General features: G+C 35.4%; 1 protein-coding gene across 7 annotated transcripts in view; it reads right to left on the bottom strand.

Annotated features, from left to right (window-relative positions):
* LOC145680367 (endochitinase-like) overlaps positions 1 to 26,573 on the bottom strand; it is a 54,572-nt gene that overhangs the window by 11,372 nt on the left and 16,627 nt on the right. For all 7 annotated transcript variants that reach the window (XM_081750786.1, XM_081750788.1, XM_081750784.1 and 4 more), the window contains exons 4-8: positions 19,313 to 19,490; positions 15,632 to 15,854; positions 12,028 to 12,154; positions 5,929 to 6,090; positions 3,167 to 3,245 (exon numbers count right to left, since the gene is read on the bottom strand). In XM_081750786.1, the coding sequence (XP_081606912.1) occupies positions 3,167 to 3,245; positions 5,929 to 6,090; positions 12,028 to 12,154; positions 15,632 to 15,854; positions 19,313 to 19,490 (769 nt within the window). The remainder of the gene's footprint in view (positions 1 to 3,166; positions 3,246 to 5,928; positions 6,091 to 12,027; positions 12,155 to 15,631; positions 15,855 to 19,312; positions 19,491 to 26,573) is intronic.

Here is a 26,573-nt window from a genome sequence, read left to right as displayed (position 1 = left end):
AGAGCCCTCCGAGATTTGATCATTGTCCACACGGACTGAAATTGTCATTTGAAGCCAAGACTTTAATATGAAGCCAATAATTTCTTTAAAATAGACGGAAAATTCGGAAGTTATAAGCATTTTCATATTTTTGCCTTTTCCCATAAGGGAGCCGTAGCTCCCTATACTGAAGACCCCCCCCCCCGGAGATTTGATCATTGTCCACTCGGACTGAGTTTGTCATTTGGAACCAACACTTTAATACGAAGCAAAATATTTCTTTAAAATAGACGAAAAATTCGAAAGTTATAAACATGTTAATAATTTTGCCTTTTCTCATAAGGGGGCCGTATTAGCCTACACTGAAGAGCCCCACGAGATTTGATCATTGACCACTTGAACTGAAATTCTCATTTGAAACCAAAACTTTAATATGAATCCAAAAATTAAACTTTTACATCAATTTAAACTGACTGGGTTCCAGTTCCCCCCACTATTGTTTAGTTTAGTTAACTGGTAATTTGTGACAGCTTCACATCATCAAAAGAATGTTTCACTTCCCCTCCCCTCCCCCAGGAGTTCGTGCTGGATCCACCACTGGAATCAATAGACACTCTTCCTATTCTTTTTGTCACCCTTGATTGTGTAGGGGCTCCCTAAAGAAGCGGTAATATTACAATCAAGGGGCGCTATATATTAGGTATTTTTTTTAGTTACCTACCCCTAACCGCACAGGGCCATCTTTCGTAGAATAAAAAATATTACGTGATATTCCAATCATGAAAGGGGAGAGGATGCTGTAAATATATTTCTTATTCATTTTGTCTGTCCTGCTTATCAAAAATTACTTTCTTTTGGAAGGCTACTGAAATGAGAGGGGCAAAATAAAAAGACGTACCCCCTCCTACATGGTTGCTCAAATAAGTACTAAAGAAAGCATTTTAAACTAAGATATTTAAGATTTAAACTAGGAAACTAAGATATCCTACATTATGTAAGGATGGCATATTCAGGATTATTATTATTATTATTATTATTATTATTATTATTATTATTATTATTATTATTATTATTATTTGAATGTTTTTGGAGCACCGAAATTTTGTGAGACGAACAATGATATGTAGAGGTTTAAGATGGGTGGTCATAGAGGAGGAAAAACCAGGATTTTTCTCTGTTTGACTCTCTAACGTAAAGATTATGTGCTGAAGGTAAGAAGCATCATCATTCTACAATAGGTTGCTTTTACGTAGAATATCAATTACTTGAGTTCTCCTCCTTCGGTCTACTTACCTTATGTAGTAAATTCAAAACAATTTCAATTCAATACAAATACATTGTAAAACTTTTTCCGTAATTAAACATCTAGGGAAAATTAAACATTTAATAGGGAAATCTGTTATCAAAATATCCAAACACGTAGATAGAAGACTATCTAGTGAGAAATATTGTGAAACTTTATAAAATTCTCCAAATTAGAATTAACATTTACTGGGAAACATTCGTTATGCGCCAGCGAGCATATGGTGAGCAGCGAGCACAGGGGAAATAATTACGAAACTGTTTGCAAACAAAATTAGGGACGCTAATGCAAGTGCGACAACAGCATTTTTTCTTTTTTTGGTATCGTCATGAGTTTTACACATACGTTACAATTTGATTCTTTCCCAAATAAAAAAATAAAAAAATAACCGTAGTGTAGTGATAAAAATGATAACGACACTTTCACGGGATCGAACCCGCTACCTTCAGCATACAGACTCATTGCTTTTACTAACTGAGCTATTTGTTTTTTTACGTGAACTGAGCCTGTTCCGGTAAAGACGATATTTCATTACGATCGTCCTACCAATTCGTCCTTTTCCATAGATAATTTCCACTATTTGCTCTATCTTTATGTTAATACTTAGCATATATTCATATATTTGGAGTTTGCAGATAATGCATATAATAAGACATACTAGAAATATTCGTTAAAAGTTTAGTTTGTAGATTTAATCCACATTTCTCTCAATGACACAGATGTCGCTGCTTCGTGTTGAAATGCAGAATTCCCTCGTGTTCTTGAAAATTTCCCACTTTAGCAGAGTTGGTAATTCTCGAGATTTCTGTCGATTTAATGTTTTTTGCTTCTAATTTCTTTATTTTAAGCTAATATCTAACACAAATATTAAAAACGGGTTTGTTATTAACCTGTCCTGCTGGGGAAACCTTCCGAAATTTCGAACATATAAAGAAAACGGAGATATTTTCAAAAAACTTCAAAATAAAGAGACGCGTCATTTATTTTGCTCATGGTAGTACATGCAAGCACGCGCAAACTACTACTAAATTACATAACAAATTTCAATGGTATGGAATTATTCAAAATGTGATTATTACTGAATTTGCTTTTCGTTTTCACAATATAGATTTCAACACGATATAATGTGTACAGAATCATTGTAGAACTGCTAGAAACTAAATTTACTTAAAGTAGGATTTTGGTACAAACCAGTTCAATTTGATTACATTCTGGGACAATTAAATATAATACATTTGCCAGACGTTGTGAATTTTAGATTCCCGCTACGTAACATCCATCTCTACCACGAATCTATAATTTTTCTCGGATAAAGAAGGGGAACATCGGCGACTCCGTTACTGGGCCACAGGCTCAGGTCTTCTCGTAGAGGATTCTGCGCCTTTATTATCTTATGCTAACGCCTAACTCATTGGAAGTCAGATACTGTTTTGTGTTATCTGTCTTGTTGGAGTAGTAAAGGATCCTGAAACGACATCTGTAAATTCATCCATGGCAAGATAACACTGGAATAGTTAATGACGTCTAGGCATGGAGGATGTTAGTGAGAGTTAGTGCATTACACAATGGTGTTCAGTATACAAGAACATCGGTATTACAGACACACAAATCGTAAGTCCATGATTACAGGTACTCTGCCAGCAGTTGTTCGTTTCGTTCTTCTGCCTTATGTTCCTCCGCCTTCTTCTACTCAACGTATTTCTCTCTGCTAAATCTTAGGTTGCAAAAATTACGCTCTTACATCATTCATCGGAGGATTAGAAATGATTGTTCTAGAACAACTCAAGAACGAATGGTTGAAACATCTAAAAAAGAAAATAAAACTAATACACTATATTTATAAGTAGTTTCAGTTATTTTTAAAACTTCATGTGCACTATTTACCTTTATATGTATAAGGTACCAGACCATATTCATCCCATTCTACGTTCCATCCTTCTTCATTCTGAAGCATTGAGCAGATCTGGAAACGAAAGAAATTTTTAGAAAATGATTAAGAGTAGTATATATCAGGTAAAATGAGAGCTGATAAAACAGAAGAAGACGGAGATGAGCTTGAAAACTCGACATGTTCCCAGTTTGTTTACGAATACTATGTGTGTCGCAGTTGAAATATACAGTATGCGTATATACTGTATGTAAAATCCAACAGTATATTTTCATATTTCCAGCAAAATTTCAAACATAAACAATAAGACACTTTTTACCACTTATAAAGTGCTATGACCTAGTGATTTAATAAGTCACTAAAACGTTTATATCTGAACTTTCTTTGAAACATTGGCTATTTTAAATCATAGTAGTTTGTAACTGGTGATATGTTAATATAACTTCATTGTATTATATACATGTGGAAGTTGATCTCTAATTTATATTAAAATAGGCATAGTTCTAATCGGGACCACAGTGGGTAATAAATATTTCCGTAGAGCAAAAAGAAAATATGAGACAGTATACTCTCGCCAATCCGACTGCCAAAACTGTTTTCATTTTTATCTTTTTTCTTTTCTATTATCGTTATCACTAAGACAGTACTGTGACTTCACGCCAACAACTATATTTGTTGAGAGAACTTGTTTACATTGAATTGGAGGAAAATGGAGATTGAATTGGGAAAAGACTGGAGATCTTAGATACATCGAATTAAAAAAAAAATGGGACCTGTTAGTTAAGTTGAATTGGAAGAAATTTGAGATTATTATATTTAACTAAAACTGAATGAAATTGGTGATCTTAATGAAGTTGAATTGAGAAAAATTGAGATCTTACGTAAGTTCATTTGAAAAAAAATTGGAGATCTTAAAGATGTTGAATTGTAAGAAATTGGATATTATAATAAATTGGAATAAATTGGTGATCTTAAAGGAGTAAAATTTTAAAAATGGAGATCTTATGATTTTAAATAAGTTCAATTAAAAAAATGGAGATCTTAAAGAACTTGAATTGGAAAAAATGGAGATTTTAAATAAATTGAGTTGGAAGAATTAGGAGTTCTTAGATAAGTTGGATTGGAAGAAATTGAAGATCTTAAAAAAATGAATTAGAAGAAATTGGTGCTTTTAGGTAAGTTGAATTGGAAGAAATTAAGAGATTTTAAAGGAGTAGAATTGGAAGAAATTAAGGTTAAATTGAAAGTAATAGAAGATTCCAAATAAGTTGAATTGAAAATAGTTGACATTTCAAGATCTTAGAAGAGTCAAATTGTAAGAAATTGAAAATATTAAATTCTGTTATGAAGATTAGATGAGTTGAATTGGAGAAATGGGTGGTTTTAGATAAGACAGGAAGGAATTGGTGATCTTCCAATTGGATTGACTTGAAACAAGCTAATACTAAAAACTATTCTTTTGTTTCTGGGGCAATGAACTATCATCATCGTCATCATGGGTATTCTCTTGTTGGCAGGTTCTTGCAGCAGCTGAGAAGCTTCCATGCTCCACGGTCCTCAGCTAACCGCTTCGTCTTCACGTATGATCTTTCTGTTTTTATATCATCCATTAAGTAGTCTCCTTCGCTTCCTGCCTCTCTTTCCTATAACCATACCCTCTAAGACGTCCCTCACGATACAATTTCTTCTTAGGCAATGTCCCAACCAGTTTCTCTTCCTCTTTTTAACAATATCTAGAAGTGTTTTTTTCTCCCCCACCATTTCTAGCACTTGCTCATTCGTTTTCCGCTCGACCCAACTAATTCTTTCATCCTTCTCCACACCCACATTTCGAAGGCTTCTAGTCGTTTTTCAACACTTTTATGTAATTTTCACGTTTCCGCCCCATACAGTACAACACTCAACATGAAGCATTTTATGAGTTTTTTTCTCAACTCTCTATTCAAAGTCCCACAAAACAGGCTTCTTTCGCCATTCCAATCCTTACTTTTATTTCACGTTCGCACTTCATGTCATTACTAAGAATACTATCCAGATATCGAAAACTATTCACTTATTCTATTTTCTCCCTTCACACTTTTATATTTGACACAGACCTCTTCGTTCCAATCACCATGGCTTTTGTCTTTCTATCATTTATTTTCATCCCATATTCTTCAAAGCCCATCCTCAGGTTTTCTAACATTTTATTGATTTCCTTTTCAGATTCTGCAACAAGCGCCATATTGTCTGCAAATCTTATGCATCTAATCATTCTATCTCCTATCGAAATGCCGTCATCATGTAAACTCTTTTCATTATCTCTTCTAGATAGACATTAAATAGTGTTGGCGAGAGGCAGCATCCTTGTCGAACTCCCCTTCCAATTGCACTCTCTTCCGTCAGTTCTTCCTCTATCCTGGCACTTACTTGTTCGTTCCTGTATAAGTTTCACATTAGTCTTCGATCTTTCCATTCAACCCTATCTTTTTGTAGAACTCCCAACAACAATTCCCAATTCACGCGGTCAAAAGCCTTTTCTAGATAAATAAATACAACAATACACTTCTTTCCCTTTTTCTGTAAATCTTTCACCGATCGCCTTAATAATCTAGTAACATCTCTTGTGCCAATGAACCATAAGGTTATTAAAGACATAATAGCTAATTCTTGTTTTGAAAACAAAAAGTGAACATCCTAAATATTCAATTTTTAGAAAGAGAAAACTCTGATTGATCCGGACGAGAAAGGAGCGGATTAGATTTTTTCTTGTACTTACTTGAGCATAAGAACCTCCGAGACTGCCTTCTCCAGAGATAGGAGCACCGAGACCATGTTGATTAGGATCTGACAAAATGTAACTATGCCCATAAAAGGGAACTCCTAAAACTAGCTTGTTTGCTGGGCATCCAAGCTCTTCCCAGACTGCTAGACCCCCTTCCTGCAATTTAGAAATAAATAAATAAATAATTACCTGTTTCAATTTATTGATAACAAATACTTACAAGTCATAACTGAAAGGTATTTAAACTTAAGGTTTATTAGTTAATGATTAATTTAAGTTATTATAACTCATGAACCATACAGTGTAATGGAACTATTTCTAGTCTCATACCGAAATGTCTGATGTGGTATATCTTAATATCAGATTCACTTTAATAGGAAACATAATTGTTGACCACGAATTAGATATTCTTTAGCGCCATACCAGTTGTGATGATTTACTCTCACGTATGTCATATTATTTAGCTCATTAAAACCTATCAGATATTATCTTTGTAAAATTTTGTTTCCATTATGACTAATAATTTTGCAAAATTTATTTCGAGTATAACTCACCACTTGAACACGATCATAAATATCAGCGGCGTAGCATAAGGGAACGCCGGTACGCCCGGCATCCCCTGTTAATAAGAAAGAGTACGTATTTTATTATATATACAAATTATTTGCTTATAATCACAATTATTTTCACTGCAATCTTCTGCATACGATCTCTTGCCTAATGCTTTGACAAGCGGAACCTACGCATGCGCGTCACTCACATACACATATTCTATCTTTCCTCTTATACGCCAAGTTCCTTGGGCATCCAGGCCTACTGCAAGCATCGGAGTTTTCGTCTGCTTTCTGTCGAATGCGCATGCCCAACCACGTGCTTGTTTTACTCATCCACACCCCTTGCAACCCCTCATTTGGTTTTGATATATGCTGGCATATTTTCAAGTATTACCAACTCTATATATTTTGAACTAAACTATAGTTTCTGTACAGAACGTACGAGCACTAACGGCAAGGAAATAGAACAGAACAGAAATGGTTAGTTCAACTTCTTTTTGAAGCATGTCTCACTTATGTAAAAATTGTAATTAAATGCATCGTAATTGTAATCGTAATTAAAGGCAAATTATTAATCTTTATCATAAATACATAGTATGTCCCAGAGGTGCAGCCAAAAACTCTTTGAGGGGGCTCACACACACAAACATAAATATAAAGCATTCTGTAGAATCACGGTCACCGATCTGCTAGGCCAAGAAAATCAGTACTGCCGCTCCTTTCAAAGATTGCTTAAGCCCTTCAGTATCTGGATAGTCTATCTGACAACGAAATAGTCACATAGAAACGGGTCCCCAGAGTTGTTTTAAGTGCTTTCTGTTTGCATCTTCAAATAATATATGCACTCAGGCCCATATTCACGAACGGGCGTCTGAGGTTCGGACCCCAAGATGACAAATTTCATGGGGCGATATATAGAAAATATGTAGTTTTAAGGAACGAGATTGAAGTATGGTATGTGGAGAAAAGCTGCCCACGAGAGAGAAATAAAGAAACTATATTGAAAACAATGTTCATACAACAGCGGAGCCGAGTTTTCTTGGTACAACGCTAGTGGCACAAGGAGCTGAGACAATTGCTTGTTGGCTTCTAACGTAATCCATGCATTTACTTCTGTATACCGCACCAGGTCCGCAATTAGGGAGGCTTGCCCCCCAAAAAAAATATTGTGAGTAGTTATTGATACAAAGAAATCTAGAATTGTGACGATTGGGCCCCCTAGCATATTTATGCCTCTCCCCCAAACTTTAGTGGCTGGTCACGGGCCTTCATGAACAGACTCAGCCATATAGTGCTTGTTATTAATTTACTATTTGTATTCTGTAATCGTTTGGGATGGGTGCAAATTATGCCGGGCTAAATATAAAGCTTCTGAAAGTTATTTCATGAATAGCTTTACAGTACTTTTTGTGATAAAGTAATGATAAACGTCGGAATAGCGGGATCATAAATGGAATCTAGAGCATGCAAGGGAAATAATTTATTCTATCACTGCCATAAAGGGGGCTTGGTTCGGTTCACTCTCCCTGGCTACGCCGTCGCATTGTGTACTAAGTTTATGCTTTTGGTTAGCAACACTGATCGTGGGTGGTCATGTGGTCAAGAAAAAATTGGCGGTATACAGTTTCTTTTGCGTTGTGACTTGTATTTGTGAAGTGAATAGTTGTTTTATTGTTTTAGTGTAGTGTGAAGAAAATTATAAGTAATAGACAAAGTTGTGGAAAGTGTTAGGCAGCAGCAAGGTATAGTAAATTACAAACTTTTAGCAAATGATGACTGCGATAACAGTACCAGACGCAAATTTAATTGACTTTCTGTTAACAATTCCCATATCTCGGTTGACCTACGAGCAGCGCTGCTCTCTGAAAGGGAGACGACCTACCCCAAAGCTGTCCATAAAAACGACAGCAAGCAATCATTCACGCACATTTCAGTCTTCGTGGTATGATAGGTTTTCTTGGCTTTCTGGGCGCTCTGTAAGAAATAAAATGTTCTGTTACGTCTGCATTATGTTTGGAGCTAAGGAGTCCGAGTGGTGTTCGAACGGTGTTTCTGATTTGAGTAATTTCATAAAGAAAGCTATAAAACACGAGTCATCGAAACAACATTTGCTGCATAGTGAATCTTTTCACTTGTTAGGGAGAACACGCATTGAACATGTGATTTCAGAAGCAGCCCGTCTCCAAGCAATAAAGCATAATGAACTAGTTAGTACAAATAGGAACATTTTAAAGAGACTTATTCAAGCAATAGTCTTCTTAAGTAAACAGGAACTAGCTTTCCGTGGTCACAGGGAATTCGAAGGTTCCAGCAATAGGGGCAATTATTTAGAACTCTTAGATCTCTTGGCTCAAAGCGAGTCTTCCATGCGAGAACACTTACAATCTTCCTCTGTGTTTAAAGGAACGTCTCCGGATGTTCAAAATGATTTGATCGAAGTAATAACTACTGTGCTGAAAGAAAATATAAAACATGAAATTCAAGATTGTTGTTTTATATCGGTTTAAGCAGATGAAACTTTAGACGTTTCATGCAAAAGCCAACTGAGCATAATATTTCGTTACTGCGTAAAAGATACAGTAGAAGAGAGGTTTATAGGTTTTTTCGACGTGTCAAGGAATAAAACTGCTGTTGGTTTGTCCGAAGTAATACATAAAGTACTGCAAGAGTGGAGCGTAGAAAAAAAAGTGGTGTGCCAGACTTACGATGGTGCATCTGCAATGGCAGGTCGAGAAGGTGGCGTGCAAAAACTAGTAAGACAATTTTGTCCATATGCTCTTTTTATTCATTGTTACGCTCACAGGTTAAATTTGGTGCTTCTGCACGGTGCTAAGTCAATAAAACAAGTCCGTCTATTCGTGTCCTCTCTAACAGCATTTCATAGTTTTTTTTCTAAGTCTTCAAAACGAACAGCGTTGCTCACTGAAAAAGGATTTAAGTTGCCACAAGCCAGTAACACGCGATGGAATTTTCATTCCAGAGCGGTATCAACTATTACACGGTATTTCAACGAACTGTATGAAGTTTTTGATAAAATTATTGAGGATGAAGATTCGGAGTGGGATAGTGAAACTGTGAACTGTGCATTAGGCATCAGGAGACACATGGATGACCCAACATTTGTGTACTTACTGCATGTTTTTGAGGCATGTTTTGTTCGTATTGACCCTCTCTTCAGACTCTTGCAATCCTCAACCGCAAGCATTACAACATGTCAACATGAAATAAATGTTGTAATCAGAATGTTGGAGAACTTAAGAGAAAGTACTTTTATTGATAACTGCATTGAAAAAAGTTCCCAGCTGAACACAAGCCTAACCTATAGCAACACACAAAGAAACAACTTACGGGCGCTAACATACGAGATCTTAGATTCGCAGATTGTCCAGATGAAGCTTAGATTCGAAGATTTTCCTCAACTTCAGTTCGTGGAATTAGTTCATCAGAAACAATTTACAGACTACAGCAAGAAATTTCCCGGAGATAAAGTAGACCAGTTAATAAAGATCTACCCATTTTTTTAAGAAAGAACAACTTGAAAATGAACTCCACAATATTTATGCAGACGAAAACAAGCACTTAGATCCCCATAATCTTTTGAAATTTTTAGTAGGGAATGGTCTGGACTCAATTTACCGTGAGGTAACAAAACTTCTACGTTTAGTGTTAACTTTTCCTGTAACTACAGCAAGTGCAGAAAGAAGCATGAGTACGTTGAAAAGAATAAAATCATACCTGAGGAATACTATGACCAATAATAGACTCTCAAATCTTAGTTCGTTGGCTATTGAAAAGAAATTACTAAGTGAGTTGTCATCTGATCAGCAGTTTTTAGAAAGAGTTATAGATGTCTTCGCGGAAAAGAAGAACAGAAGAATGGATTTGATGTACAAAAAAATATAAGGTAAGTTCCTTTGGGGAAATTTACAATTTCATAGTTGTTTTCCAAACACGTTACTAGAATGTATTAAGGATCATACCATACATTATATTTTCACAGTCTGTAGTTACGTTTCTAAGACTTGTTTAGATCTTGTAATTTTTTTCTTAGTGTATTTTGGAGAACGTGGTGGCTCAGTGGCAGAGCGTGTACCACTCATGTGAGAGGTACTTGATTCGGTCTCTGGCCACCGTCTCTAGCGGTTTACAACAGTTTTTCTTGAAGTTCTCCAATTTCATATGCAATTGGATATTGATTCATTCATTGTACTTTTGAACTCTTGTGTTTTATGACTTGAAGGAAAGTTAATTTTAAGTGGAAAATATCTGAACATGTTTTATATGCAAGATCACAGCCACAGAAACAATCGGGGAGGAGGAGAAAATGTGTCTGAAAAACAACAATCCTTATTAGAGGAACCAGAAAATGACTTTAAAATCCCATTTTATTTAGTGTTAAGGGTTGATAATTTATAACCTTATATATCCCCTCCGAATAGCTATGTATCGTTGTTTGCAGTAGTATTGTATCGCACAAGTGATTAACTTTGGCATCCCCATTTCGGAATACCACGTTACGCTACTGATAAATATATACATTTTCGAAGATACTAATGAAATATTATTTAATTTAATATTCAATTTGCAAAACAGCAAATACATATACGTGGGGGGTTCAATATATGTTTCCCTAAGTTGTAAAATATTTATTTTTAAGATGCATTTGTAAATTATTTATACATGGGTAGGTATGCTCTCCGTCACCTCTGCACATAATCCCCATTGAGATTCAGGATTCAGGCATTTGTTCCACCGTTGGACTGATTTGTCCACACCCTTTTGCAAAAAAAAAAAAAAAAAAAAAAAAAAAAAAAAAAAAAAATCAGGGCTCTGGCTATTTAGCACTCTCCACTCATTCCGCTCCCCTTCTTCATCTGTTTCGAAACGTTCAACTTGCAATACAACAGGGGCGTGGGGGGCCTCATGCCATCAGGAGCCCCCAAATCGTGAAGCAGGACGTAGAGAGGGGGCCCCACTCCACGCTGTCTGCTAGGAAGCCCCCAAGCCTTTAGTTACGCCACTGCAATACAGACTTCAACACCGGAAAAAAGATGGAAATAACTCTGTGCTGTATGGAGAGTGGGACAGCCGTTCCAATGCTAATTCTTCAATTTTGAGTCTTGTTTGCATGCTGTGTGGTGGTGGGCATTATCGTGAAGGAGACAAGATCGCGTATGTCCAATTGCATTTCGCTGAAGAAGAGTTCAGGTTCGACAAAAGCGACCTGGTCTCCTGTCAACAATGATGCGCATGAAGTGAAGCGGAATGGGAGTGTTGAATAGCCAGAGCCCTGATTTCTTGCAAAGGATTTGGACAAATTGGTACAACGGTGAGACAAATGCCTGAATCTGAATGAGGATTGTGTGGAGATGTGAGGAAGAACCCATATATAGCATATATAATCTTTCGAACTTCTTCTAAGAGTTTCTAAGAGTTAATTCCTAATTTGAGAGAAATACAGAAGTCGTTTACATTCCCTTTTGTGTATAAATATTCACCACCTAATATTATAAGTATATTTTAACAGGTGTTATCTTACCACAGTAATTTCAGCATAAATTCCTACGTCCAATCCTGGTCTAACATGAAGAGGACTCTGGACGTCTGCAAAGCCATCCCACACACCTCGCAAGTCATAAGTCATGCAGTGAACTATATCCAAAACACTGCAATGGTAAGAGAGACAAGAAAGGAAAATATTTATTCTGTGTTTGAACTACTTATGAATGTAGGGATATTGCGAATAAAATGGGCGCGTATACGAGGGGAACTCAAAAAGTAAAGGAACTGGAGAAAAGGTACATTTATTTTAATGATAGAAAACTGAAGTATATGTTATTTTTCTACATAATTTCCCTGCACTTCAACACACTTTTTCTAACGTTTCACAAATTTTTGGATTCCGTCGGAAAAAAGTTTTTCGGTTGCACCTGTAACCGATTTTGCACCGCATCAATGATTTCTGCATCGGTTGCAATCTTTCCCCCCCCTGAACGCTTCCTTCAATGGTTCCAACATATAAAGAGATTTGGACTATATAACGGGTGTTCTAGCAATTCGAATCCCAACTCCTTTATTGTTTCGGCCATCCGTTTGGCAGAATGTGTCCGAGCGTTATCTTGCTGTAGGATGACACCTTTTCACAGTTTTCCACGACGTTTTGATTTGATTGCAGGTTTTAGTTTAGTTCACAACACACCACAGTAGTTCTCACTGTTCACAGTTTCGCCTCTTGGGGTGAAATGAATGTCTATCACACCTTTCATGTCCCAGAATAGTGTTAGCATAATCGATGGCCTGCTTGATCTTTCCTCGTCACATAAAGACGTTCTTCCTTGTTTGAAACGCTCTATCCATTCGTAGATCTTGCTTCACTATAAACAGCTGTCACCATACTGCGCTTGCATTCGATCAATAATTTCCGCAGGTTTAATACCTTCTGCAAACAAAAAGCGAATCACTGCCTTCATTTCCTTCTTGGTGCAGATCGACAATGGAGCTACCATGTTTAACGGTCTGCTACACTCCAACGACTAACGCGGGAATAAGTGTGACATCTTGTGTAGAAGTGTTGCAAACGACACTAATTTAGCGCTGGATAACCAAACCCTAGTGCGAGAAATTGAAAAAGTCCCTCTACTTTTTGACTTCTCCTCGTATAGTCGTTGATTTTTTTAAAAAAGATTTTGTCCTTTAAGTAATAATTTGCGCAACAAATTTTAAGTTACATTGTAAATTATAATTATTGGAAATAGATGCTATTTACAAGTCTTATATCCATTAAATAGTGTAACCATATGAAATCAACAGCAACAGTAGATAGGAATCTGATAGTTAACATATATTTGCTACATATATAACACAAATGATTCTTTTTTGCAAAATAGAACGGTCAATTAGGCCTATATTACTGGAAGAGAACGACATAATTTTCAACACCACAAAAGCAAGTCCTTTCGATTTTCTCCTGAAACTGCATATGAGGACTTACTCTCAAGAATGATGAAAGACAACTGGAAGCTTTCGAAATGTGGGTGTGGAGAAGAACGAAAAGAATTAGCTGGGTCGAGCAGAAAACAAATGAGAGCGAGTTAGAAATGGTGGGGAAGAAAAGAATAAATTTTAGATGTTGTTGAGAAGAGGAAGAAACACTGATTGGGACATTGATTGTAAGAAGGAACTGTATTATGAGGGACGTGTTGGACGGTATGATTGCAGGAAAGGGATGGATGAGGCCAAGGAGACTTCTATTAATGGACGATATTAAAAGAGAAAAATCTTAGTTGAAGGCAAAGACGTTATCGGAAGACGGTGGAGCATGGAAGCTTCTCAATTGTGGCAGATGACCTGCAATAATGACAGAATACGTATGTTGATGATGATGATAATATTCTCTTGTTAAGATTGATGTTATTTATTGAATGACATATGTGTTAAATTTGGACAATATTTTAGTTCAACAGAAGTTAAAGGTTAAGAGCTAATGAGAATTTTAGGCTTTATTTCATTAACTGTACTGTACTCCGTACTGTCGCCTTGTTAGTATTGCAATGAAAAGCCTAATGAGGGTGTATTTTAGTATTAGTTCCCCCTCAATTAGTGCACATGTTTCTTGTAGAGCATTAATTTCTAAGTTTTCAAATTAACTGTGTCTTCTTCATTTTCTCAAAAAATTACGCATGTGTATTTACACAAACACACACACACACACACACACACACATTATATATATATATAGGGTGTCTCAAAAGTCTCCTGACATACTGTAACTGTTATTATCAAAGTTACAACAAAATGTCAGAGGGAAAACCGTCTGCAAATATAATGTTTTCTATCTAAAGTGAAGGAAATTTTAAAATCAGACGAGCCGTTGGGACTGTACACTCTTTATGCGCCCAATGTTAAATAAAAATGCAACGTTGCAATTTACCTGGACCCACAACTTAAGTGAATTAAGTTACTGTCTTTTACGCTAATATGTCGATGGCCAGTCCTAATTTGAACCAGTAACTTAATTCACTGGAATTGACACGTGTCAGATCAAAAGAATCAGGTCCGACAGTTGGCATGTTCTTTCTGACAAAACCAATATTTCTTGGAATCATCAGGAAAGGGAAGAACTATTGTCAACTTGCAACGTCTTCCAGTCGTGTACCAGCGTGCAAAGATGTGCATCGAGAAAAGGAGCTAACTTACATAGAGAGCTGAAGGAAAATCCATTCTTGAAGATAACAGTTTCCACTTAATGAAATCAGTTCGAAAACATTATTGACGTACTGTGCATAATGAATTGGACTGATTATGAAATAATATGTTTCATTATATATTTAATGATGTTCACTGTCCACTAACCTTTGAGCAATCTTGAAGGATAGGAGAGATTAGTCACCATATTCAATGCCATTGACGAATAATATAATGAAGATTTAATCAATGTTTTTTACATATCAAAATATTGAATAAGCTATTGGACCAATGGGAAGATAGAATTATCTTCAAGACAAAACGAGGTTATCGGCATCCCAACTTTGATCAATTAAGATAGGAAAGATGATATGTTGGTTGGCTTAATTCGACTAACCAATTATCTTATAACATAGTTATGATAATTAAATGATAAGATTTGTGTCCACTACTTCCGGTAAAATAAGGTTCCTTGTTTGGTCTAATCCTCGTTCCACCTCAAAGGGTAGACAATTTTAAAAAAAACTATGGAAATCGAGGGAAATTACTGGCCATTATTTTTATATTCTCATAGTTCAATTTTTAATCGGCCTATAGCCAAGCAGAAACAAACAGTTCCTAATTATATTGATGCCGGTTTTATGTGTGTGAAAGTAAAATTTTAATAGGGTTTTCAGCCAGTCAGGAAGATCTGCAATTTCCTATACACAGCATACGGTGTGACGTTACGGTACGAAGGTTCTAATTGTTTATATGAGTCTGTAATGGAAACTATCTTTCGAAAAGGACTTTTACAGCTTTAAAAAATTTGACAGAATATATGGCTGCACCGTGAATAACGCAATGCAGCCGCTGATAGCATTACTACTGCTACTGATAGCATGCATACTGCTGATAGCGTTACTAGAAGGTTATATTGACTAAAAGATTATACCCAAAGGAGTCAAAGTCTTTCTTACCCACAGAGCTCAGCCACTGCATATCCATTTTCCAGATAGCTCCTGAGAATAGTGACAGCAGCTGTTAACTCCCATCCTTTGCCCTCTGCATCGAATGCTGCTCTTAACTCTCGGACAAAAGATAGAAAATTTTGTTTATCCTCAGGCTTTCCTCCTCGATCTGAGCTTCCTGGGTATTCCCAGTCCAAATCAAGCCCATCAAAGTTGTATTCATTCAGAAGATCTATAGGAAATACACAAAAGTGATTGTACTGTACATTTTATAAATACATGTATACTATAATAAATGAAAGTCATATGTTTGTGACATAATAATTCTTGAACCACCCAACCGATCTCGATCAAATTTTCAACATAGATGAGGCTCGGGCCTGGAAGTGTTTTTATCATTTTACTTTGACGGTGCAACTTAGGGGAGTGGAGGGAAGATATATAAAAATGATGGGAAATGGCCGATATTAGTGCTGAATCCATAGATTTCGGGGTCGCGGAGACGAACAGTGACACTTTCGAAGTCGTTTAAATCCAAATTCAGTTCCCGCAACTTGGGGGAGGGGGAGACATATAAATGATCGAAAATGACGATATCAGAGAGCACTTCACTAATAGTAAAAAGTAACTGACTAACGGGACATATTACTAATTTTTCTTATTTTAACCCATAGAAACTCATAATTGACGGTAGTATTAGCTGAAATTATAATAATTAGTTTAAATAATTTAGAGACTAATTTCAGAATTGGGAAACTTTATTCTTTTGAGAGTTAATTTAGGAATATAGGCTGTAATCGAATCTATACGGATGTTTAAAGAAGGTGACAAAATATTTTTAGGATCGTAAATATAAAGCTGCAATCAGTGCAATGTTTTATTTAATTGCATTTAATCTCATTCTTTGTGTAAGGCTGCAATCAGTACAACGTTTTATTTAATTGCATTTAATCTCATTCTTTGTGTGAGGCTGCAATCAGTACAACGTTTTATTTAATTGCATTTAATCTCATTCTTTGTGTATTCATAAATTGACTTGAATAAGTAAGGAACTCTTAAGTGATAGGAGTGTTTTTCAAGGTTTTGCTGGGAAAGGAGAAGAAGATACTCCACCGATATACAGCCTGGCCTAGAAGTGCTTTTATAGTCAATATTACATTATATTATCAAATTGTGTAACGGTTAATGAACACATTTGTTATTAATATTAAACTGGCTTTCATACTTCACTTTGCTATTCTACATAGTGCAATTGGCACTATTGAATTCATTATTGCCTTCTGGTGGTAGAAAAAAAAAAAAACCGCGCGAACAATTCTATCCAGTGAATCCTGTTGGCAGATACAAGCATTTCCACAGTGGAGGAGGGTTTGGTGGCTTGTGTGTGGGTCTAAGTCTCTGGAATCGCAAGAAAAATAACGGAAGAAATAATGAACGACTTTGTGATGGTTTTTAACAAAGTAACACCATCACGAGCAACGTTACTGGAGTGGGAAAATAATAAATCACATGCAACAGGAACTATTCCAAATGCTCGTCGAAGTGGGAGACCGAATACTTGCCGCTTGACTTGTGCAGCTGTGAAAGCATCGATTGAACGAGCGCCTATGAAATGAACACGCAAACGTTTTTCAGAGTTAGGCATCGCAAGATCGATAACGCAAGATCATGCGAGGAAGGATTTGCACCTTAAATATTTTCATCCAGATTCCGTAAATGAGTTGATAAATGTTGAACTGGAATACCGTGAGCGTGCATGTCAGTTGCTGGCAGAATGATTTCTAAGCATAAACAACAAGAAGAATTGTGAATGTGCTATCTTTCGTAGCTCTCGTAATCGGTATATTTATTTCTGGTCGAAAAATAATCCATATATATATATATATATATATATATATATATATATATATATATATATATATATATATATTAATGTAATTGCACCGAATTCACCCCACGTGACGGTTTGGGCAGAGACTACGCGAAATACTTTTGTGGCCACCTTTATTTTGTCGATAGTCCTGTTAATCAGCAAACTTATCTCAAAATGACCAATGAATGCTTACTAACTAACTCTATGGCCTATGGAACCCGGAGATTCAATACCGCGTTCACAAAAGATCTCCACTGACTTCTATCCTTAGCCAATTGGATCCAGTTTCTACTTTGTATTCCTATCTCTGCGAGATCCATCTTAATATTGTTCTCCCATCTGCGCCTAGTCTTCCTAATGGTCGTTTTACGATTGGTCTTCCAGTCAAGACTTTGAAAGCGTTTCTACTTTTTTCCATTCTAGCTACATGACCCGCCCACCTAAGCCTCCTAGACTTGACGACCCAGCAATGTTGGGGTAAAACGTATAAAGTATGTAGTTCCTCGTTATGAAGTTTCCGCCATTCCCCATTCCCGTTTCTCTTGGGTCTGATTATTCGTCTCAGGATCTTGTTCTCAAATACTTTCAGCCTATGTTCTTCCCTCAGAGTAAGCGACCATGTTTCGCAACCATACAGAACAACAGGCATGATTATCGTTTTATATAGTTTAAGCTTCAAATTTCTCGACAGAATTCGCGACGACAAGAGATTTTGAACCGAATAGTAATACGAATTCCTGCTTTTAGTCGACATTTAATTTCTTCGTGAATATGATTTTTGTCTGTTAATATTGAGCCTGAATATTTGAAAGTAATGCTTACTTCCTGAGTTAACAGCAAAAGGGATTGCCGACACCATAACTTTTCCACAGGACGGTGCGCAAGTACATTATGTTTTTTTTTTATTATTATTATTATTATTCGTCCATGAACTTCGGAACGAAATTTTCCCAAACCGCTGGATTGGACGTAAGTCAGAAGGCTTCTGTTTCTAATGCCTTGGTCTCCAAGAAACCCAGTTCTCAGCACACCTGACAATGCACTCTTGAGTGTTGTGAAAGACGAGGTGCGAGAAACCTGATACTCTAAGGAGCAACTAAAAGATGCAGTTCGTGCAGCATTTGAAAAAAATCATCTCTGATATGATGTTGCGGGTGAACAATCGGACATGGAGGAACATAGGCTATGCTATGAATATGGAGGAACCCACTAAGACGTTTTGGATCTATAGGAGATAAACGCTACCTGATCACTTAATCAAAAAAGTGAGTATAAAGGGTATTCTCGGTTAGGCTATATGAAGAGTTTCATGTTTTCGTTAATTACTATATTATTGATTAATGTATACGTACATATATATGGTTCGCTTGGATCCCAAGTGGCTTAAGTCCAAAGTTGAAATTTTCCAGAAGGTAAATTTGAAGATCAAAATTTCATTTAAAAAAATTATATTTCTGTTATGCTGACAACCAAAACCATAATTATACAGTTTATGGATTAATAATTTACAATAAACCACTTGAAAAACAAACAGAAACGTATATATAGAAGTGAATTATTCCATTAGTCTATGTTTCCATTCTTATACATGGGGCACTTGGTATCCAAGCGGTCTATATATACACGTTTACTTAACAGTGATACATTTAAGGGACAGGGATTTGCATATATTTAAGTGTCTCACCCCCCTAAATAACAATTAAATGAATGAATATAGTAATGTTCAAAATACTGAAGCACATTTCCAACAAATCCTTAGTGCTCTGTGATTAGCATTGTTCTAACGGACCATATTATAGTATTAACGTATTACTCACCGACAATACTCGCAATGAATGTAGCACGTCGTTGTGGTACTGAAACAAGATTGGAAAACTTTTCGCCTCCTTCTGCCCATCCTCCGAGTGAAACACTTGTAACCAATCCTGGTTGCTTGTTTTTCAAGTTGGTGAATCTTCTGAAATTTCCTGGTTGCCCATTTTGATCGAGATCAAGCTGAAAGTGAACGGAATAAATGAAATGGCACATTTTCGAATCTGAGCCTCAAAATTTGTTAGTTTATTGTTAAAAACTCTGGATATTTATCTTGTATAATCGAAGAGTGAGAATATGACATATTTTATTTCCAGCACTTCCAGTTTGTATAGAGTAATAAATCTTATGAAGAAATTTATTGTTAGGACATTGAAAGCGTATCAAAAACGGTAAGCGTATCTATCTTCTATCAGTTTTGCTTAAGGAGATCAATATTGAAATAGGATATTGTTGTAAATTTCTATCACTTCTTGCAGGCCCATATCCAGGATTTTGGCTGGCCCACCTAAAATTTTCACGGTAGACTGGCATATGAACTATAATATGGTGATGAACTACAGGGTTTTCATAAAGTCTGGACGGATTTAATTCGCTTATAATTTACATAAAAATGCTCATATTGAAATCAAATAAAGTGCAAACGGTAGCGGAAGGATTAAATTTTTACCTGTAATCTGCACCAGCTCAGTTCATTCACCGCCACACCTCCAACTGGGCGCCATTTACGTCCACACATTCGCGTATGCGGCGCTGGAATCCACTCAACAGCGTTCCGCCGTGTTTGATCCGAAATGCCAGCCACAGACGCCCTGATTTTGTCCTTTAAGTTCTCCAAATCATTTGGCTTCTTTGCATAAACTTCCGTTTTCACGTGCCGGCTTTTTGAACTCTTTGGTGAACTTTCGACACACCAGAATTGGTGATTTTAGCTCTGCGTACCACAGAACACATTGCGCTTTCTCTTTCACCGACGCCATCTTTGATACGGTAAAAAAATAGTCTTCTCAGAGGAGTTTTTCATTTATTTATTTCTTTAAAAGACACACACACCAATACAGCTTACAACTTACTTTTAACAGTCAACATTGAAACAATAATGAAAACAACAATGGATGGAATTTGGTAAGAAACTGACCCTTGCCCTCCCTCTCCCTCTCTCAACGTGTTCAGAGTTGCCGCTCATCTAACAGTGTTGCCAACTAAAAATTTAATCCTTCCGCTACCGTTTGCACTTTATTTGATTTCATTATGAGCATTTTTATGAAAATTATAAGCAAATTAAATCCGTCCAGACTTTATGAAAACCCTGTATAATATGGTTGCATCGGGCTCCCCAAAACTTCAGTCGCCCCTGTAATGCCCCATCAACTTACTTGATGGCATTACAAATATGAAATTTCTTTGTGTTATTAATGTCTAAATAGTCATTTATTTGTTATTACATTATTATAATTTATTTAATCTCATTCGTAATTATTAAATGAATCATTCAGTTTAGTGGCAAATAAATACTTAAAATTCTGCGCCTGAAAAGCTAACGTTGCATGAAGAAGAAGAACAAATTTGATTGTGAAAAAAAAAAAAAGTTTGCTAATGAAGCTAAGTGTGATTCTTACTAAATGTGGACATTTAATATTAAATATAACAAGAAACAAAATAAATATCTGTAATTAAAGTGTAATCCAGATAAAAGACTGGTAATAACATTTTACTATCCGTTGAAAGTTATAATTTGGTTGAAGATCAATTAATGCTGAAAATAATGTGGTACTGAATAGTTAATTTCGCCCTCTAGAACCAAATTCGATACAACCGGCCGCGTGATATCCAAATTTATGCAAATTCTATATGATTAAATTAAAAACTTTATACATGAAAATATGTTTATGAGAATTGTTTGCTCCCTACATGCCTAAGCTGTTTGTTCGTATCTGTTTATGCACTTTCATGGTTCTGCCCTTACTCTTAATAGCTAACTACTTTTAACCATAAGCAAGACGGGGATACTCAGCGTAATAACATAATATGAATAATCACCTGATTCGAGTGACAAAATATCAATTTGTGAAAAAAAGATAATTATTAGATTTACGACATTATGATAGTCAATGACTTTATGATAAATAAAAGTAACATAATTGTGAAATGAATAATGTTGCATTCTACGTATACGATATGAATAGTGAATGGTTAATTAATTAATGTTAATGTTTACAATTTGGTCACTACGAATCTTGGTGTGTGTTCTGACTGATTGACTGAATCTTGCTCCTGAGTTTCTATAGTTGCTATTGCATGTAATTACCCTGTCAATTTTCCGTGCTTTTGTTTTGCATGTCCTGTAGCCTATGTTGCGTTATGCTTATGACTGTAGAACCTGATTACTATTCACCTTGTCTATAGTGAGTGCATGGATATAGCTATTGAACTATATATAAACAACTTATACTAAGTTTAGGCTGCCTATTGATAACAATTCAATAAACTCAGATTGAATAAAGGCAATTCATATGGGATATTTGGTGTAATTTGTTATTTAAAAATGATAATGATATTATCTTGTTGGAAAACTTCATTACTTCTCCGAATATTGGTCAAAGCTCAACCTGATGGTTAACTTCCAAGGAGGGATCCTGTCGTTCTGACACGAGTCCTGTGATCTTCCGGCTGGGCCAACGAATTCATTAATTCGTTTACAACTAGAACATCAACGCTGTACTATCGTCACGATTTATCTTGGACAAGTATAGTGTGTTCACAAACCTACATAACATTACCCTTAAAGAAGTGGTGAAGAGGGGAGTGTTACAATTGGCGACCTATCATCCTGGATGAAGAACAGAATGTCAGTTCGACGAGGAACTGTTTTTGGAGGTTTAAAGTACTATTAGAAGAGAAGTAACGACACGCGGTACGGTACGTTTATCGAAGGTTCGAAGGGGCGAAAATTGTAAAAATGAAATGAAAGAAAAACAAAATAAAAGTACGAACATTAACAATGAAGTGAAAGACAGCAATAGATACGGTTGTTGTAGTGAGTATATGGTGTCTTTGGAGAAATCTAGAAAGATAGTGGGCTCCATTATATGTTATAATTGTAATTTATTATATCATTGGAAGTGTGTTAATATCGATATGTACGATATTTTAAGTATGTCTACTACTGCTTGGTGTTGTGTAAATTGCTCGAGAAAACAAGATGGTAAAGGACTAAATGAATTAAGATATAATGATGAAGTGCAAAAGAACGTAAAACAAAATGACGAAGAATACAATGACGAAAAAGAATCAAAAGAGAATAAAAAAGACACTGTAGAAGATAAATTTGACAGAATACTGAGAGAACTTCGTCAAATACGCCATGAGGTACAAAGTTCCACACAGGAAAGACAAAAATGTACAGAAGAAATTAAAAAAGAGACTCAAGAGTTCAACAAAGGAATGAGAAAAGAGTTTCAGAAGGTGGTTAAGGTTACAGAGGAAGAGTTAAATGATAATAAGTCTGACACTGGGGAAGGTGAGAAATTCGAAATTGACAGAACTGATGAAGAAGCACAGCAAATCCAATTGTTAGTAAATGAGCATCAGTTAGAAAAGGTCAAGACGCCAAATATAGATAAAGATCACCAGCGTAAACAAAGTAAATTTCTTGCGGAAGAAAGTGGAGATAAACCAACATTCGAAATAGATGTGATCCCGGAAGTAACATCCTTTGGAAATTGTGAAACCAGGAGTGGAAAAGCGAACCAAACTGTCGATCAAATAGATGCAAATCTAGATTTAAGAATGAGGGGAACGGAGAAAGATATGATCTTGTGCACGAACCGAACACAGGAGAGTCAGGGAGTTATTGAAGAAATTCATAAGCAAACCGACGATCATATAGAAAAACGTTTCAGGAAACCCACACAAGATGAAGTAGAATTTGAAGAAAAAGTTGACAGTAAATCAAAACAAGATACTGATGTTAAAGTAGAGAATTGTGACACGAAATCGGATTTTGGCGAAGACAACTTGACAAAGAAAGAGGTGGACACTCGAAAGGAAATGGAAACAAATGAAGTAGAAGAATGCAAGTTGAAGGAAACAGATTTTGACAAAAGGAACATGAAGAAGAGAATAATGAAACGGAAAACAAGAAAGAAACTAAATGAAAGCAAAGAAAGAAACTCTTCTCATAGAACAAGAAAGAAATCCATAGCACACAAGAGAAGGAAATATGTAAAGAAAAGGAAGAAATTAAGAGAAGACAGAAGACAAGGGTACTTTAGAAAGAAAAAGGAGAACATATCAAAGTGTGAGATTTATGAAAAAGTGAAAGTTTGTCAGTTCTACGTAGATAAACAACTACATTATCATCTTATGCCTCTATCTCGACGAGAAGAAATTGAGAAAATAGCAAATGTAATTACAGCGAATGATTGCTTGAATTATATTTATAGTAACAATAAGTATCTGTTGTGGAAAAGAAGGAAAAAGAAATACAATGTAGAACAACCCAATGGAATATATCTTAACGGGATAAGACAATCGACAGCTAATAAAATGAGACGACTCTATCAGCGCTTGAAAGAAGTGAGGAAGAAAGCTAAGGTGGAAAAGAAAGATTTGAAACAGCAAGAAAGGAAGACAGTTCAATATCAAACCTACGGCAAAAAGAAGATTCAAGATCATCGTAAAACCATAAGAAGAAAAAGGCAATTGAGAAGATTGGAGACCCGAACACCAGATAAGACATGGATAAAACGAAGATGGGATTTGTTTCAGAATTATGAATCTAAAACAAAGAAGACAGAAAAGAAAGAAATGTTCCGTGATACAGGTTAAAAGAAAATGGGAACTTACTTGATGTTGAAATTTGATGTTTGACTTTAATTAGTGTTATCGTTTATTTTATATAAGTTATCATTGGAGTTTATATAGGTTATCATTGAAGCTTCGTTGCAGCTGCAACAAATCTATTTGTTGGTGCCATAACAATTCCATTCTTTAATTGTTCATTATTTTTTATGGTACTGCAATTGAAATGTAACCTGTTTAAGCTATTTGGGAAATAATTATGGAAATTAAATAAAGTGGATTTGGACCCTATATAGTTATCGAAATATATAGAAATTAAGTTGTAAACAGATGTGATTTGAATTTAAAATTTTATCCTCTGATAAAATTTTCGCCACCACCGGCAAATTGTAATGCCCCATCAACTTACTTGATGGCATTACAAATATGAAATTTCTTTGTGTTATTAATGTCTAAATAGTCATTTATTTGTTATTACATTATTATAATTTATTTAATCTCATTCGTAATTATTAAATGAATCATTCAGTTTAGTGGCAAATAAATACTTAAAATTCTGCGCCTGAAAAGCTAACGTTGCATGAAGAAGAAGAACAAATTTGATTGTGAAAAAAAAAAGTTTGCTAATAAAGCTAAGTGTGATTCTTACTAAATGTGGACATTTAATATTAAATATAACAAGAAACAAAATAAATATCTGTAATTAAAGTGTAATCCAGATAAAAGACTGGTAATAACATTTTACTATCCGTTGAAAGTTATAATTTGGTTGAAGATCAATTAATGCTGAAAATAATGTGGTACTGAATAGTTAATTTCGCCCTCTAGAACCAAATTCGATACAACCGGCCGCGTGATATCCAAATTTATGCAAATTCTATATGATTAAATTAAAAACTTTATACATGAAAATATGTTTATGAGAATTGTTTGCTCCCTACATGCCTAAGCTGTTTGTTCGTATCTGTTTATGCACTTTCATGGTTCTGCCCTTACTCTTAATAGCTAACTACTTTTAACCATAAGCAAGACGGGGATACTCAGCGTAATAACATAATATGAATAATCACCTGATTCGAGTGACAAAATATCAATTTGTGAAAAAAAGATAATTATTAGATTTACGACATTATGATAGTCAATGACTTTATGATAAATAAAAGTAACATAATTGTGAAATGAATAATGTTGCATTCTACGTATACGATATGAATAGTGAATGGTTAATTAATTAATGTTAATGTTTACAATTTGGTCACTACGAATCTTGGTGTGTGTTCTGACTGATTGACTGAATCTTGCTCCTGAGTTTCTATAGTTGCTATTGCATGTAATTACCCTGTCAATTTTCCGTGCTTTTGTTTTGCATGTCCTGTAGCCTATGTTGCGTTATGCTTATGACTGTAGAACCTGATTACTATTCACCTTGTCTATAGTGAGTGCATGGATATAGCTATTGAACTATATATAAACAACTTATACTAAGTTTAGGCTGCCTATTGATAACAATTCAATAAACTCAGATTGAATAAAGGCAATTCATATGGGATATTTGGTGTAATTTGTTATTTAAAAATGATAATGATATTATCTTGTTGGAAAACTTCATTACTTCTCCGAATATTGGTCAAAGCTCAACCTGATGGTTAACTTCCAAGGAGGGATCCTGTCGTTCTGACACGAGTCCTGTGATCTTCCGGCTGGGCCAACGAATTCATTAATTCGTTTACAACTAGAACATCAACGCTGTACTATCGTCACGATTTATCTTGGACAAGTATAGTGTGTTCACAAACCTACATAACATTACCCTTAAAGAAGTGGTGAAGAGGGGAGTGTTACACCCCCCCTACATTTTTGGGCTGGCTACAGGCCTGCTTCCCGGACTGAATAGAGGATTAATATAGAAGAGGTGGAACTATTCTAGGGATGCTGAATCAATTTCAAAAAATAAAAAATAAAAATAAAATAAAAAAATAAAATAAAATAAAATAAAATAAAATAAAATAAAATAAAATAAAATAAAAATAAAAAAAATAAATTTCTGACCGTTTTTGCTTCAATGCCTGTTGACAGACAGGCATAGCTGTTCTGTATGTATTGAGAAAATTTGAACGGTTAAATTAGCCAAAATTTCGGTTTCTAGTAACCGAGTTGCTTTGTCAATAGGAAGTACACTCATGCCCAAAACTATTGTCGCATGTCTATACATATGTTGTTGTAGGAATATAATTTGATAACGAATTCGCCTGGTATTTCTTACAATGTTAGTACGTGTATAATCGGCAAAGTCACGTATGTGGGAAATTTCATATCAAAAGAGCAGTAAATAAGAACAATAAAACGAAAATAAAACTTTCTTGTCCATTTAGCAACATTTTGTTTTATTCATTCTAATTTTCGTATTTATAACTCTTTTCCTATGAAATTTACCACAAAAAAATTACATTTCCCGATTATACA

Source organism: Thermobia domestica, chromosome 3 (genome assembly GCF_964235325.1).
Source record: "Thermobia domestica chromosome 3, izTheDome1.hap1.1, whole genome shotgun sequence".
NCBI lineage: Eukaryota > Metazoa > Arthropoda > Insecta > Zygentoma > Lepismatidae > Thermobia > Thermobia domestica.
Note: the sequence above shows the minus strand (reverse complement) of the source record. Positions and strands in the feature narration are given on the sequence as shown.